This window comes from Filicampus tigris, chromosome 6 (genome assembly GCF_054856515.1).
Source record: "Filicampus tigris isolate MCC_2025a chromosome 6, RoL_Ftig_1.0, whole genome shotgun sequence".
NCBI lineage: Eukaryota > Metazoa > Chordata > Actinopteri > Syngnathiformes > Syngnathidae > Filicampus > Filicampus tigris.
This window is the reverse complement of record NC_141222.1, coordinates 22,777,710-22,795,447: the sequence shown is the minus strand read 5'-3', so window position 1 is coordinate 22,795,447 and position 17,738 is coordinate 22,777,710. Positions and strand designations below refer to the sequence as shown.

Here is a 17,738-nt window from a genome sequence, read left to right as displayed (position 1 = left end):
TTAATAGTCCAACATTCTAAAACTATGTGGAGTGCTGGGGAAGGAAAATTATTACTTAGCGCATCTTTAAAAGTCACCACTATGGCAAATGTTGCTGCGCCACGTAAAATGTGAGTGAGTCATGGTCTAATTGGCAAAGAAAGGGGCTTTTTGTTGCTGCTCGCTGGATTGGGAAGCGGGCGACTGGCAATCAGGATGGAGAAATTGTGTGTTGTGTGTCAATGTTAACAAGAGAGACAAATAGGACGCACAAATAGGAACAGAGAGAGAGAGAGAAAGAGAGAGAGAGAGAGCGCAAAGCAGGTGCATCACTAATGGCTTTTTAAAAAGGTTACAGCGCAGAGCTCTTCTTTTCTAATGGGGCTCCGGCTGTGCTCGAGAAGCAATTTCCGGAAAAGATAATGTTGTCTAGAGAGTGCACAGTGTTCTGTGTGAGTGTGTGTGTGTTGTCGTTTACAAGAGTGACAAACACAACACAAAGAGAGGTGGGGGGTCGGGCTGGGGGGAGAAAAAAGAGCGATTGGCTGTCTACATTTCAAAGTAATTGTGACATCATGTTGCATTTATTAGCTTGGTGACTAATGCTGGAAGTGGGTAAGTGAAGGTCACTGGTGGAAGATTTTTTTCCTTCCTAAATGCTCTTTTCTGCCTTTTGCATAGCTGTAAAAATCCAAATGTTCTGTTTACTTTTGTAATATGCTGAGTGCCCGGGTCCTGTGTTGGATTAAAGTGTCTGTTTGCATGATATGATGTGAAACACTGTCACCTGCTGGTTGCAGTTACTTCCTACACATTGTCTCATAAAGTGGTTGAGCATTTTTATGTGGGCCACTAAGAGGCAATATTTCGACACGAGCAATAAATACCTTCAAAAGCGCGTTATGGAATGAAGGAGGAAGCAGGAAATTATTATTACAAATGTGCCTTTTCTACTGTGGCAGAGGCATTCGAACTATGGCCTAAGAGCCATTTGCACCCCCCGTAATCGTGTTATTTATTTATTTTTATTTTTTATGCAGTCTGTTGGCAGAGTCTTTTAGCACAACGTTCAACGTGACGACACAACAGAAGTTGCTTCTCTTTGCGTGAACATCCGCTTTCACGAGTACGCGGGTTTTTATTTCCACAGGTGTCATTCATTCCATTTGATTAGGTCACGTGACTGAAGAGGTCACGTCACCAGGTTGCCATAACAAAAAACAAATCGTAGGGGGGGAAAAAATATAAACATATAATGAAAGCAAATTATTTAACACAGTCTGAGGCATAATATTAACATTTGAGGTGGCTTGTGAGGTTTTCCTGCATTGTGTTTACTTTCTAGACTGGGTGGCAACTGGCAAGTACTGTAGTATTGACTACTACTACTATAATATGATGCACTGATTTTATAATTTTTTTCCATGTTTGTAAAAATGCAAAGAAGTTGTATTTACACCTGAAATTGTAACAAAACGTTCTATTCATAAGACTCTGTAGCTGTGCCTCAACTCAATGTACAGGTGAGACATTTTTCGACACGTGATTTACTTTTGCAGTTATCTAACAAGTGTCAAAATGAAGTCCAAATAAGCACAAAATCAAAGCTGCCAAGGAAGCTAATCTAAGATGAAAGACTTGACTGGTTGACCTTTCTGGAGCTTTGTTTTTTTTTTTTTTCTTCTTGAGATCGATATGTGTCTGTTGTGTCCTGAAGTCATTCTTCCTTAAGTCTCAGAACTAGTTTCTTCCTTGGAACTCTCAAACCAATTCCGTAACACTGACTTGACATTTTCAAGTACGATATACAGGGCTGCTTGCCACTCCAAAATCCTGAAAAATCACACTTTTTCCTATATTGCCTACCTATTAAACGCATGATGTACAATATAAGAACAATATATAATTTCCATAATCTTTATCTAAACTGAAACATTTGTTTTTGTCTGTTAAATATATTAAAGGTGACAAATGTCAAAGTGGCCTTCTTTAATTTTTCTGACCTTGAAAAAAAAACGTTTGGACACTACTGTGGCATAAATACTGTTATGGTACATTACGCCAATTACGAGCAGAGTGGATCATCCATGTGAAAAAATAAACCCTTTACCCCCCTTGATGGGAAGAAGACATGTTTCACTGGTGCTCAAAATATGGTAAATGTCAATATTGCTACAATTAACAAATAAAGGCCTCCTTGCTAACATACGACTTACCATGTGTAGAAAATTTGCAGTTCCTATCTAGGGAAATACATGACCAGCCACTTTATCATATGCAATCCATAGAAAAGCCGTTTTTAATATTTTGGTTACTGCAAGGTATATAACCCAAATCATCTTATCTTTTATGTAATTCGTGTATTGGACTTATTCTGTGTGTGTTTGACATGAGCGACAACATCCCATTGTGTGGTTACTGTGGTTTATTTTGCTAAATACAAAACATACATTTAACATGAAAATAGCATAATTTGGACTTGACCGTGTCCATTCACCCTCTTTTTGTTAGAAAAATTCCAGCTGGAACAGTTTAATGTAGGTAATTTGCGAGGTATAATATAATGAGCACCCTCTGATATGATATAGCAGAGGTTGTTCTTTTTTTTTTTTATTGGTGGTGGTCTTGGCAAGGGTCCTTCAAAGAAAGGGCCACAAAGACAGTTCCACACAAGGAGTATAATTACGGCAACACTTTGTGTTTTTTCAACTTAAGCCAAACAGGTTGCCTAATTAACAGTTGTGCTGTCATTCAGAGAGTTCAATACGTGTACACACAAACACACTCACACATATAGTATAAAAAAAAAAGAATGATATCCATCCATTTTCTATACCACTGTCCCCATTAGAGTTGCAGATAACTGGAGCCTATCCCAGTTGAATCTGGCCAAGGCCGGGCACCCTGGGCTGGTCGCCAGTCAATCGAAGAGCACAATTTGACAAACGCAGTTAGTCCTTTTGATTGTGAGCAGACGCAAAACAAGCTCACACACACACACACACACACACACATTGTGGTCCCTCACAATAGACACAATCCTACAAGTGTATAGTGTGAAGTGTAAGAAAACCTTTCATTTACTGTACAAAGCAGTTTGTTGGCATTCCCTCGATATTCCGAGCCACTGGTTCCTATATGCTGGAATGAAGCCGGAACAAAATGAACGGGACATCAATAAGAAATCTGCAACAACAAATATCAGAGCGTGAAAGGAAGGCGTTCCTGTCAATTGGACGACTAACCTCCAAAAAGTATCAAAAGAGAAAAAGTCAGTAAACACACACATGAAAATATACTTCGTTAGCCTAATAACATAATTGCTCAAGTCATTTATAACTATAAAAAAGACCAATGCACATACTAAACATTGTGTTCTTTTTCTTTATGTCTGCATATATTCTCGGTCATACTGCTCGTAGTAATCCGCAGGCAACTGGACTCTTATTTCCGTTTTTTTTTCATGTTTCCTGAAAACCTTGAAATATGTCTTAAACAACTATGTTATTAGGCTTAAGATTTGTGGCGTATAAATGTCCCTTCTATCACATCACTCAGTGCACGACACAATAATAATACGAAGGCTTGTCAAATGCTAAATCTGTGCTATAATTGACAAAAGTGCTTTTCGCTTTATTTAAGACCCTTTGCCACACTGGCTGTAAAAGAAGGTTTGTTTCCATCTTTTTCCTGCCATGCCGCCATATTCTATAAACAGCACAGGGATGAATCGGAGGGGATGAAGTTGAGCGGGAAATTTTCTGACTTCGGAGGTAGTATCAGAGCTGTAACAGAGGCGGGACGGTGCCTGTGTGTAAGGGAATACTGGAAAGGCAGAACTGGATTCAGTTTCACTCCCCCCCCCCCCCCGCGACGTTGCGTTGAATTGCCATCTAATGCTCGGATCGCGGGAGCTCAGCATAATCCCGCCTTCACCGGGTCTGTGCTATAAAGGCAAAGGCGGCAAATGACAGATGTTACGGCTCTGATGCGGACAATTTTGCAGGATCTCTGTGTGAAAGAGACTTTGCGGCAGGGGTGTCCATAAAGTTTGATGTTGACAAGAAATGATTGATACACAGTGTCCTTAAAGTCTCTTCACATTGTAATCAAAGATAATACATTTGAACATTATTTTAAAAATAATTAGGAGATGCGGAAGTATCTTTATTTGTTTGCCCATTTTTTTTAATCTGGTGGTCCACTCCCTTTATGCAATCCTTTCCTCTTGTTTCCATAAATGTCTTATGCCAAAACCTGAATTATACATCTCCCCATGCTTAATCCTGTAGTCTGTTTTCCATACTTAGTCCACATATCCAATTTGATTACAAACAAACATTGGCTCTTTCTTAAAGTGGAAATCAACCCAAGCATATTTTTTTTTTCCAGAATATGTTCCCGGCAGGCCCACTACTTGAACCACGTCATTCTGATTAAAAATTGCGTTTGTGGAGTTAAGCAGCAAACTCCACCCCTTTTTAGCCATCTCAGGGGTCGGCCATTTTGTCACTTCTGTCGACTGAAAATGACATCACAAACACTCAGGGCTCAGGTAACGACCAATCACCGCTCAGATGTTTTCTGAAGCTGAGCCGTGATTGCTTGACAGCTTTAGAAAATAGGTGAGCTGCGATTGGTCGTTACCTGAGCCCTGAGTAGTTGTGATGTCATATTCAGTCGAAAGAAGTGACAAAATGGCCGCCCCCTGAGATGGATGAAAACGGGTGGTTTAACTCTTATTCCACAAACACAATATTTATCAGAATGCCTTGTTTCAACTAGTGGGCTTAGAACATATTCTTGAAAATAATATGTTTGCGTTGACTTCCACTTTAAGAAGGAAATATTTTAGGGGCAGGGATTCCTCAAATTATGGGGTCCAGAGAATCCTTCCAAGAACATCACATCGATAACTGCATAACTGCAATGTAAACCTCAAAATGCCATAGTAATGATTTTTTTTTTTTTTCATCATTTTGAACAAAATATTCATAAACTGTCCATTTCAAGCTGTGATCTAATCACGTGTTGGAAACTTCTGATGTGCTTCCCAGCCGCAAATATTTTGCTGAGGTGGCCTTGCCTCATTTGAACTCTGCACGAGAAAAGGGTGTGAGAGCTAGAAACGCTGCATTGCATACAGGGATGCCAGATTAACGAGATGCGTCGCAGTCACATCAGAGTTTTTAATTGGCCTAAAGCTAAGATAGGGAGGAGTAATTGGTTAAGTAGCCTTTTTTTTTGTTTTATTAGTGCGCCTGGTCACATATGTAGCTACAGTATGCACTTTTTAAAGATGTTTGAACACACCGGTAATTTATAACAAATTATTTTTGAAATACTGCTTATCTAACATAACCTGTTTCAAATGCACGTGCGTAGAACAAATTTGATTAAAATAGCTCATCAACTGATTTTGTAATGAGTGTAAAGTGACTTTGTGGACACCCCATGTATCAAAAAAGCCCCCCCCCCCTACATCCTTCAATTTGTTTGTTTGCAACCCTTGAGGGGGAAAGTCTGGACACCCCAGCTTTTGAGCAGTGATTCCCGATCAATGTGTCGCAGCATGTTAGTGTGCCATGAGAAATCATCAGGTGTGCCTCCGGAAATGATCCGATTCGATCTAATTGGTCCAAAAATGCTTCATTTACTACAAAACAATTTCTCTCTGCCTGCGATGTATATTGACAGGCATAATAATGAAAGGCTCTTCGCCTAGATGTCAGAAGGTAAAAGTGACGTGTTGCCCATTGATAAAACGGAATAATAGCATTGTGTTCAGTTAAACGGGCCCAGATTTCACACTGCGATGACATCATCATTATTTTAGTCCACTTTTTAGTTTTTTGGTGGTGCACTGTTACATTTTTCTCATGTTAAATTGACACAAAGGTTCGCTAACACTGCTTTTGAGGATAGAAACAATGTTTGTACTGTGTATTTGTTGACATATAAACATCTCTTTCCACACAGAATTGTCCTGAGTGTTAGCAAAACATCTCCAGTGGACGATCCACTGATCTTATTAGGCTTCTCTCCCGGTCCTCAAAGCGTCCGCTCCGCTAAGTTTTGATCAGAGTGTCAAACTTGTTGTGGAGTCTTGGTGGGGACGTGGGGGCGGAGTATTGCTTCAACACAGCTGGCTTTAACGAGCCTCACCTCAGCTCTTTTGCTCCCGAGAGAGGAGAGGGGGAAAAAAAGGACTAACAAGACAGAAGTGGAGCGGCTGGTCGCCGCCTTGTGACAGCTCGGCAGGCTGGCCACGCGCTCGCGCCGCCGTTCTGCCCGTGGACCTTCACACCTGCGTGGACTTCACCCGGCGGAGAGGAAGTCGCCCCCCGTGGTGGGCGGGACAGGGCTGGGTGGTGCCGTCGTCAGACCGGTCTAGACTGAGCTGGTGAGGCACCTCCGCAAGGGGTGGTGCACGGGGGTGGGGTGCGGGATTGGCTGATGGTCATGTGATCTCAGAATATGGTAGCCCTGGAGCCTAAGGCAGAAGAAGATGGGGGAGGCACCGAGAGTGTAAAATGGAGGATCTTATTTACTCACGTCAAGGCAGCTTTATTCGTAGAGCAACTCAATGGGCTCCACATAATTAAAAGTAGATTTAAAAGCATTTACAAACAAAAGAGTTCAAGAAATTTCAAAGCAGACTTACGAAATGAAAAGTAGCTTACTAAAATTACTAAAAGAACGTAAGGCGCAAGAGCAAGATTTGGGAAAATATGATTTTAAAAATGAAGAATTTCACCTAAGAGTTGTAGTACGGACTGAACAAAAGGGGTCCAAGGACGGATCCTTGTGGGACACCACAAATCATTGACATTCAATCACATTTTTAAAAAAAAACAACAAAAAAAAAAAGAAAAAAAAAAGGAGGGAAAATTCAAATGCCACACAGGCAGTCCTGAACTAAGATTCGAACCCGGAACCCTTTTGAGGATATCTGACGGTGTAAGGAGGCCGAATGGAAGGCCATTAAAATGTGAATTATTTCTTCATGTGGTTGAACACATACGTCTAAAACTGTGGCAACAGTAAATTTAACGATAGATCATTTTTAAGAACAATTAATTACTTTGAAAACTTGAAAGCTTCAATTAAGTTTAGGATTTTTTATTATCTGTAGACACCCGGAGATATGGATTTAAAAAAATACATCCTCAACAAAATACAGCAGATCTTTTTTTTATGTCATCCATTATTTTGCTCACATTATGCTGTGTATTTTTTTCTTTTTTTATTGTCCTCAATACTTTTCAGCTTGTTGACAGCTTCCCATCCATCAATTATCTACGGGCAATTTACAGTCCTCAAAAAATATGACATGGTTGTTTTTAGAATGTAAAAGGACTAGGACTATGCTGACAAATGTGTATGGGAACTTGAATTCTAATTTTAGGTCTTCCTCTCCCACCCCTTACCTGAAGGCCACTTAACTTTTCGAGTGGACTCTCAACGCGGGGCAGAGTGAGCAGAGGAATCCCGGCCGGCGTCTCCAAAGGTTGCGGCGCTGGAGGCGGAGGGTTCGGCACCGGCGTTTGGGCCGGCCGGAAATTGTTGATCACACACGACACCTAATGGGGGGACGTGAAGAGGAAAGAGCACATTAAGAAACAAAACGGAGGAACATTCCACCATCTCTCCTCTCACCAAGAAGGCGGCGATGGCTCCTCCGGTGATGAACCCGGCCAGGACGTCGCTCCAGTGGTTCCTGTGCTCCGTCACCCTCACCACGCCCACTAGCACCGCCAGCGAGAGCAGCACCAGGCACAATGTCGGCTTGGTCAGACGGGTCCCCTTGGTGCGGAAAACCAGGGTCACATACATCTGGAATGATAAGACATGGAAAGAAGCAGAGATGAGTTGCACTCATTACCACAAGAGGGCACACTTTGCAAACAGTCAGTGGAACACCTCTTGACAAACAAGGGCAACTAATAAAATACAAACGAGGGCAGGATTTATCACTTCAGTTTCTCATCAACAGCAGTCCGTACATTTGTTACTGTGAATGAGTTTGGGTGGAATATACTTGCTGCTCGTTAGGAAGCCATTCTCGCACACAAGGGTAATTAAGAAGCTTGTTGGCAATTCATGAAGCAAAACACGTTTCAGCTGGACCATTTTCAGTATGTCTGCAGATGTTGACGGTTAAAAGCAAAAAGTGAAAAGCAGATTGGTTTTAAGGTTTTCCTTAAAAACAGGCCATAGACAGCCAGGAAGAGCATTTGAATGCAATTCTGAAAACATAACACCCCCGAGGAACTGTTATAAAAATTCCCAAATGTTTATTATATATTATTATAAGAACGCGCTCGATCGTGGCATGATATTTTTCACTAAAAGCACCGTCTCTGAGGACTTGGTTGGAAAAACGATTCCCTCCATCCCGATCCAAAACTTAATGAGGTCATAATATGGAACGTTTACTTTTTAAAGTTTTGTATACAAATAGTTGTGTTTCTGGGGTGCCTGCCTATTAAAGTGTGAAATCATACAATGAAGTAAATCATTTTTCAATCTGCCTATTAAAATATATGCCCACCCGGGGTGTGTTCAGAAATCCACTCCAAAACCATTCAGAGTCAGAGGAAGGCAAAGCGGGCTCCCCTTCCATTCATTTCTGAATGCATCTTATATTTTAAGTCAATCAGCAGCTCATGCTTGGTCTGTTTCCCACCGGGGGGCCCACTGAAAAATTTGAACAACGCTGTAGAGTTTCCGAACAGTCTGTGTGGAGCAGTGCGCACTCTGCGCACATTCCCGAAAGCACCCATGACCATGGGACAGAGATTTTTTGTGCGAGTCTGAGCTCTCCTGTTTTCGTAAATTTCCCCATAAAATGCGATTTATACTCCAGAACGACTTTTTATGTTTTTTCCAACAAATAAAGTAGTTGTGTAGACAAGCTTTTCAACAAATAACGGAGGATAGGTTCCAAAATAAAACCAGAAATACGCAAATGCCGAATCTCAGAGCTGGACATTTCACTCAATATTGAGCGTCCGCTATTAGTTATCCGTCTGCAGCGTGGGTACACTTCCGTCATTCGCCTTTTTTTTCTGGGGGGGAAAAAAAAAAGTACCCGTCTACATGCCGGTCCGCCTCTAATTTTAAACGTCCGTCAGGGAGTCTGACTAAAATTTAACTCGCAAACCATCCCCCCGCCCCTGCCTCAAACCCGCTGGATGATATTTGATCAGAAATAATGACTCTCTGCGCTTTGAAAGCCTCTTGACAGCCTGGTCCCTCACTCAAAACTGTCCCCCAAGCAACAACTCACCATTTTCCTCCCCGCGCTCGCTGCGGCCATCGAAGCCTCGTCGCGAAAAATTGCAACTGAAAACGAATGTCGGACTAAAGAAAAGGGTTTTCCGTCCATGCTTAATCCGTCTATTTTCAAATTGTTCCCATCATTCGTCAACAATCAGCAAAGCGGCCGTCCGTCATTGACGGAGAGACGGACCGGTCCGTCACATAGACGGAACGCCCAGCTCTGCCGAATCGCAAAGGACAAGCGCCAAAGGAAATAGAAACATGAAGGAATCTTTAGTTACCACAGTGTAGATGGCTGAGTAAAAGCTGAGTGCCGCATCTTTGGAGGGGAATGATTTGCGGGCGGACGCCACCACGAATGGGTTTCCCGTACAGGCTCGTTGCTCTGTGATGTACTGCAGCGAGGACTGGCAGCCCAGCGCCGTGTAGTTGGGCTTGCAGGCGCTCAGGAAATGAGGCGTCTGGTTCCCTGTCACCACTTGACCCGCGTTGGCGAAGATGGTGGTTGTAAAGAGGCCAAAGGAGTAGACGCCTGCGTGCGCATGAAAGAGAGGCATACATGATTGAATTGGAGGGATTGAATAGCGGCACTGACTTTGCAATAATTCGGTGGAACATCAGTTAGACACAGATTGGGGATTTGAAATCATCCTGACATCAATCATCCTAATTTGAATATTTACGCATACAGTTTAGAAATATGACATATAGCCTACTGTTACGTGCTTTCAAAGGCTATTTTTGAATACTATATTTTTGGGGATTGGAATTCTTAATCAAAAGTGGTTTGTGACAAAGCAACAATAGGGAAATGCTGGTCCCAATCTGACAACAGAAGAGAACCACTCTATTAGGCTAGCCGTAGAAAACAAGAATTTAGCATGCAGCATCACTGAGTGCTTAAACACGAATGCTTTCATTTTCAGCGAGCGCTCACGTGTCACCACATTTAACAGGAATGAGGTCAGTCAGAAATGAGTTAGACCACTGAAATAAAATTTGAGGTCCAGCAATATACTCTCAGTCAGTAACTATAATTTTACAATTGATTTTGTTTTTTTGTGTGTGAAACTGTAAATGTGAAAACGAATAAAATAGTTTTTAATAACTATTCATTACATTTCAGTATCAAATACAGTTATAATGTGTTTTGTGCCACAGATACTTTCAAGTGTCCACAAAATTATCCAGTGGTTGTGTATATTAATTCACGTTAGCTAACAGCATTAGCTTCTGATAAGCGTCACTTACCTGATTGTAATTCTACATGAGAAAACTAATAAAATACTTTTTAATAACTATTCATTACATTTCAGTATCAAATACAGTTATAATGTGTTTTGTGCCACAGCTACTTTCAAGTGTCCACAAAATTAGCCAGTGGTGGTGTATATTAATTCACGTTAGCTAACAGCATTAGCTTCTGATACGCGTCACTTACCTGATTGTAATTCTACATGAATATTTCAGCAATAAACACATCATGATGATGATTCTAGACCTCAAAATCTAATCCAAACTCTATAAAACTGCAATTTTGGATCCAGCTTCTGTATTGCATCTCATTAGGATGTGTAAAGTATACATAATAAAGTACGGTGAGTGTAAATGGTGAGAATAGTTACACCCAAAAAAGATTACAAAGACTTAACAAGAAAGACCAAGTCTAACAACAAAGGCTGTTTCTGCCTAGTCCACAAACTGCGTGACTTTTAGCTTCGGCCCCAAGAAATGGAAGCCCCTCCTGAGTTCAACAAAAGAGGCGGTTGTTATCTGCAAAAAACAAAACAAAAAAAAACGAGCACTGACCCAGAAAACGGACGATCCTGCGGAGGAGCGGGTTGAAATAGCAGCAGTCAGCGGTCACGATGGTCTTCTCCTGAGCTCCCTCTGACTTGACAAAGAAACTGGTCACTTCCCCAATCAGAATCTGGGACAGAAAAGAAAGAAAGAAAAAAAAAAGAGACAACGAGAGCATGTCAATCAAATGGAGATAAAACTGTGTGTTTAAGCGCCGATGACCCTCACTGACTATTCTGTCACTTTAATGTAGCGCACGGCAAAATTATTCATGAGTGTTCCTCCCTCTCCGCCTGGCAGCGATTATGCGGTATGTTGCCTTGGCCTGCCTGCGTTTGCTTTGCCTCGCCATTTGGCAGCTTCAGACAAGCCTAACATTTCCCAGTCATTCACTTACATCCTTGTACACTTTCATTTTATAAGCTTCTCAAAGTTTACCGCCAACTTTATGACCAAATTTGATGTGACAGTCAAACAAATGTTTGCTGTTTCAGAGAATCTATCCATTTTCGAAAGGGCTCGTACTCATTAGGGTCACAGGGGAGCTGGAGCCTATCGTATCTGACTTTGGGTGAGAGGCGGACCCTGGACTGCTAAACCCGACCAGCCACTTTGCAGGGTGCATATCGCTGGCGTCGGGCCAAAACCTTGTTTTGAAAGAAAGAAAGCCATTTTCAACACTTTAGACTGGTCAATATTGTGTAACAATAACACTCACGCGTGGGGACTGACCAATAGTAGGGATGTTACGATATTCTAATGTCTCAATACGATAATATCACGATAACAACCTCATGATATGAGAATTATCAAGATATTGTGGGAAGTTTGGCGATATATAATATAAATAGCTCACGGTACTGTAGAAAAGCTCACAATATTGTAAAAAAAAAAAAAAAAAAAAAAAAAAAAAATCACAAATTAAAAAAATAAAAAATCACAATATTGGGTTTTGGTACATAATAACAGCATTCACAAAGAAAAAGGCTTGGACAGCCAGTCATGAGCTCCTATTGGCGATTAGCATGGGTCTTAAACATAGGTGGTATCAAATTAAACTGCACTATTAACTAACCACCAGAGGTCGCTGGAAATGCACAAATAGAACTTGGGCTTTTAAACAGATTTGCAGCTATTAATATCGTGACATGACAACGACGATATACTGTGGCAATTTTAATATCACGATATTGCCGATATTGTGACATCCGTAACCAATAGTATAGATTTTTGAAAAAAATATGAAATTCTACAAAATGTGACTCATGAGTTTTTGGCCCGCCGGCAGCGATATAGACCAGGGATTGGCGGATTTTGTGGCAAATGCCACATTTGATTATTAAATTGGACAGATGGGTCAGGTCATTTGTAGATCAGCTAGAAAAAAAAGAGAAGAACGCTATAATAATTTGTACTTTATAAAAGCAGAGTAATAATTAAACAATATGTACAGAATTAAAGTTTGTGCAACATGATTTAATCCAATTCATTGTGCTGCTCCTTCTAGTGTGCCCACCTTGGCCACCGGGTGGCAGTATAATACAAACAAACAGACAAACAAAAAGCCACCACTATCCTCAGTGACTCAATAGGCTTCAATATTAGTCTTTTTTTCCCCACAGAGGATAAAGAATATATACCTGTGAGCATTGTAATAATGTCTGTCTACCTGTGTTGTTCCACCATTTATGTCCACGCAGCCATTTCTTAAAGATATTACACACTGCCATGCATGTCAATGGCATTTGTCCATGCTTCAGGCAAAGTTGTTTTGAATACACAATATATTTAAGAATTGTTCATTGTTTTCTAAACTGCTGCAATTATTTAAAAAAAAAAAACAATGAATACATTGCAACAAAAACAGACAATGAATGGAACAAATACTCTTGATAATGTCACTGGGCAGGATTAAAGAAAGGAGTGGGCTGCAAGTGGCCCACAGTCAATATTCTGCCTACCACTGATATAAACGAGCAGCCACTCACCCAAGCGCAAATAGAACATACAAACTCCACACTGGAAGGCTGGAGCTGAGATTCAAACCCAAAACCTTGACTGTGAGGCATAATGAGATGTTTCTAAAAGTTCCTTTTCAAATGTTCCAATGCTCTTTGTGGGTCCTCTACCTCTGCTCTACAGTGAACAAATGGATGGCATCAAATAAATGAAACCTTTTCCATCAATGTAATCGCTATCAAAATGGAACTATTGGGAGGATATGTCCATTCAGTGAAGAGCCTGCGTTTCATAAGGAATGCAATCCGCGGGATATCGATCAATTTTTGACGAGGCAACAAATTCAACTAAGCATCATGTAAGCCCGGTCTTTCGCTGACAGCAGCATGGATAGATGTAGCTTACAAGCCCATACAAAATGCATGGCTCACGGCCTGGAGTGGCGGCTGATGCTAATGCATCACATGGAGTTCAACGTGAGCAGCAGTGTGACTGACAGATGGACGACGCCAACGTTCTTGTACAGGGAGGGCACCTAATGAAGGGGTTCACTAAGAATGATGTGTTAGCATAAATTAGGTGCTTGGGAGTAGGAGCTGACCGACACTGCAGAGACAGTAGGTAACAACCAATCACCGCTCAGCTTCAGAAAACAGGTGAGCCGTGATCACTGATAAAATCGGCTGATGGGGTGGAGCAGACGTTTTTCTGCAAAAAAAAAAAAATATTCAAGAAAAACTGGTCGCACGTGCCCGAGTAGATGAAAAAAATTACTCTCAAATTTTAGGGTCGAAATGCCACCATTTAGAGGTAGTCTTGTGGTGCCTTTAGTGTTCTGGCTGAGACACCACATAACTGAAATGTCTCGTGCTACAGGCTACATTCAAGTGAAATATGTGGCAAGACATGCAAGTAGGATGTGAAAATGCCGAGTTATGGCATTAAAAATACATTATTATTTTGGAGTAAACCTTGTGCCATGTTCAAGAAAAGTTTGTGTTTTGCGTGTTTTGAACGGTATTTGATAAAAATAAAAAGACATTTTCATCACAATTGCAAGACATAATGACATTATTAAGTATCAGTACTCGATATCGGTGAGTACTCAACTATCGGTACATTTAGAGGGAAGTCAACACAAACAATTTTTTCAAGAATATGTTCTATGTAGGCCCACTACTTGAAACAAGGAAATATGATTAATATGAAAGCAGCTAAAGCAGCAACATCCAGCGTTTTTAGCCATCTCAGGGGGCGGCAATTTTGTTAACGTCTATTTCAGTGGCCAAGCATCACTTTTTTTAAGTCTTTTGGAGTGCAGCTGTGGTGTAAAGATGTTTTGGGGTACTCAAAGACAGTAAAAAGGTTGCTTTGAAGACTGTTCTGACCATTTTTACACTATTGATAAGCTTTATATTTTGAAAAAAGAAGACAAAATGGCCGCCCCCAGAGATGGCTAAAAACGAGTGCATTTTGCTGCTTAACTTATATTCCACAAACGCAAAATTAATCAGAATGCCGTGTTTCAACTAGTGGGCCTGCTGGGAACATATTCTTGAAAAAAATATGTTTGGGTTGACTTCCGCTTTCAGAAACTTTTAAGCTAGAATTGTCATCTACCACGTTAATAATGTATAGAGTGTATTAGCAATTAGTTATCTTCTTTGGAAAAAAAAACCTGCTTTTCTTTCAAAAATAAGGACATTTCTTGGAGACACCAAACTTTTGAACGGTAGCGTATGTGCCGCACCGGGTAAAGCAGCATACGGAGACGATATAAGTGGACACTTAATAGTCTGCCTCACATTGATGTAAACTAATAAGTCGGCTTGGCCCATCTTCTCACTTAGCAACGACTCCATTACAACTCCACTACCAACCGCAGCGAGCATGTTCGATTGCGGAGGCCCCGACTCCACTCCCGCCGAGTTGCCACTTTCCCCTTCCTCAGCCGTGTATTCAAAAGTACCTCACGTCAATACTCATCCTTTCTCATAGGCATCACACTCAGAAGGTCACTTGTTTCTAACCCTGCGAGCGCCCGCTTCCGCTACAATTAAAAATGAGATGTATTGACTGAAAGAAAGAAGTCTTTGTTCAGACACTGACGCTATAAAAGATTAAGACCTTTGAATTTGAGGCTGGATTTCTTGTTCAGCTTTTGTAATGTGTGCCTTCAAAGCCAATCTCTTCGGTTCAAATGATGTCATTTCGCACAGTCTTGCAAGCAGGCTGCTTCTGCCTGCTCCAATTTCTACTGTCTGGTAGCCTACTTGTGACACGTTTCCCAAATAGAATGAAAAGTAACAAGCTGGCTGTCACCTGCCAGGTATATTCATCAAGTTTTATCATTCAGTGATGCCTTGGGATACGAGTGACACATTTTTCACAAGTTGTTTGGCTGACTTGCGCACGCAATGCAACGATACTGTATGGGGGCAGCGTCAGATAGAATTAGTACATATATTTAAAAAAAAAAAAAAAAGACTTCAACCTCTTTATTGCCACTCTAAATTTACTAACGTAACATGCTATAGCTTAGCATTTAGCCTACTATGTTAAGGCAAATGCTAACATGGCAATGATTAGCATTTATTTGTTATAACCCGTTACGCAACGGACATTTGAAGACATGGTGCAACAACACATGTAGAGAGATAATACAGTCATATACTGTAATCTTCATCCTTTGTAAGAATGACTACATGAATCCCTCTTGAGTTGCTGCAGTGTAACCGCGAAAGCTCCCAGGGTTGGACAGTTTGGAATACGGCCAAGATTTTAAGGAAGAATATTGCTCTAAATTTGCAGAAATCTTTGGAGTTTCAACAACTGTTAGCATTGAGTTTTCTTTATGAAGGACACAACGTTAAAGAAACACTGTATCATATGTCCGTTTTTGTTGATTATGGCGGCGCCATGTGGACTAAAGCGGTAATGTTTTGACAAAAGTCAACCACATTTCCCATGCGCGCCAGCGCGTAGTGTGGTGAAATCCTGAGCTCTCACTGCCCTGTAAGTCGGACTGAATTACATTTGTGTTTACAGTGGCTGTGTGAAAGATGAATAACGATGAGGTAATGAATCTAATTTTGTTCAAACAATACTTTTGTTTTTTTTGTTTGTTTTGGGGCTTCTGACGTGACACCAGTAATAGCACGTAGACATTTGAATCGACGCCATCCTTATAGCGAGACGAGGAAGTGACGTATGCCGTAAAGCAATTCAGGACATTTGTATTTTTTTTTGTGTGTGCCAGGATTGCTCCCATCCTCCTCAAAGTTGCTTAGTGCCAGTCAAAACGATACAGACCCCCCCAGGGCATGACAAAAGTACCATTCAACTACTTGTAAGTCAATGATTCATCAAAAGAGTTGTGAATTTTTTTTTAATAAGGTCGAATTCTTGCCCAGTGCTGCTTTAACACATTGAAAGCAGTATGACTCCGGTGTCATCTTACAATTAACAGTGATCGACTTCTTCTCATGAAGTGTGGAGCAATAGGAATGAGACTACGAAAATATTAAGCTCAAATTGGAGAATAAGTACAGAAAACATGAAGAATGACCGACCAGAAGGCCTCTCGTACTGTGAGAGGAGCCACTAGCGAAACGGTTTAGTAGGACTGAGTAGAAGTGGCGCGGCGCTTTTTTTGTTTTCTTTTTTCAGTTAAGCATCAGCATCATCTGAAAGTGTGACACGTCTAAGTGATGAAGTGAAGTTGCGAGGATTTCCGTGGGAACAAGCAGCGCACAGAGAGACAAGAAACTCCAAAGGCTGACTCGCTCCTAATTGGTTTGCTTTCATTTTGCAGCCTTTGTGGTCGGGTGACAGTCAAATATAACTTTGTGAAAAAAAAAAAAAAAAAAATAGTGACTCCACAGTGTGAGCGTCTGTTACCTTTAGTATACGGAATACAGTTTGCAAGCACTACCTGACAACTACAGTTACTTCTTCTTTTACGTGCGCTCATTGTTTGAAGAATCAATTTGAAGAAAGGAAATCACTGCCCAACTTGGTGGGAAAACCAACACTGGGAGGCAAACGCAGGGATGCCGGTTGTAGCGCCGAAAGACATTTTTTTGCAGGAACATCCCTATCGCGTACTGTTTTCAAATGCCGTTTCAAGCAATTTTGTCTGTATTGTACTTGCAAGAAATAAACTGAAAAGACAACTATTTCCGAGTGTTTACCACGCCCGGCCAGAGGAGCCACAGGAACGATTGACGCAGCACTAATTGGTGTTTTTAAGTCACACCATAAAAAAAAAAAAAGAGCAACACGGGCTTGGGGTGGACTACGCAAGTACGCGTGACCATCTGCAGATGTGTTTGGATCCTCCCCATCGTCATTTACACCTCGGGCCTGATGTGTGACGGCACTAAAATTAGATGGCAATTTACCCCAGAGAGGGTCGAATTCTATCTGTCACGGTGTTAACTTCATTACGGACGGGTTTAGGCTGTATAATGCAGCTTTCTTTGGAAGCTCTTAGCGTGTTTGCATGGTTGACGAACGTTGGCAAAAGCTGACTGAAAGTAGCAGAGGAGAAACCGACACGCGAGGACTGTGCAAAGCCTCTGTAAATTGACTTTGCGGGTTCGGCGCTAGTCTTTAAACACACACATGCACATAGCCTCACACACTGGTGCTGGTAACCATGACAATTGAGCTACAGCTCCATTATCATCACCCACATCCTCTTCTTGCATCTC

The 17,738-nt window shown here is 41.2% G+C and overlaps 1 protein-coding gene across 2 annotated transcripts in view; it reads right to left on the bottom strand.

The window, feature by feature from the left end:
- Positions 1 to 4,656: 4,656 nt before the first annotated feature.
- The window catches only part of plppr2b (phospholipid phosphatase related 2b), a 52,288-nt gene continuing 39,206 nt past the window's right edge, over positions 4,657 to 17,738 (bottom strand). Inside the window, exons 5-9 of one of the 2 annotated variants that reach the window (XM_086034144.1) lie at positions 11,074 to 11,194; positions 9,546 to 9,796; positions 7,639 to 7,815; positions 7,426 to 7,562; positions 4,657 to 6,472 (exon numbers count right to left, since the gene is read on the bottom strand). In XM_086034144.1, coding sequence (XP_085890270.1) covers positions 6,370 to 6,472; positions 7,426 to 7,562; positions 7,639 to 7,815; positions 9,546 to 9,796; positions 11,074 to 11,194 — 789 coding nt within the window. In that variant the 3' untranslated portion in view covers positions 4,657 to 6,369. Of the gene's footprint in view, positions 6,473 to 7,409; positions 7,563 to 7,638; positions 7,816 to 9,545; positions 9,797 to 11,073; positions 11,195 to 17,738 lie in introns of both variants that reach the window. The other variant, XM_086034145.1, reaches the window with a different exon arrangement.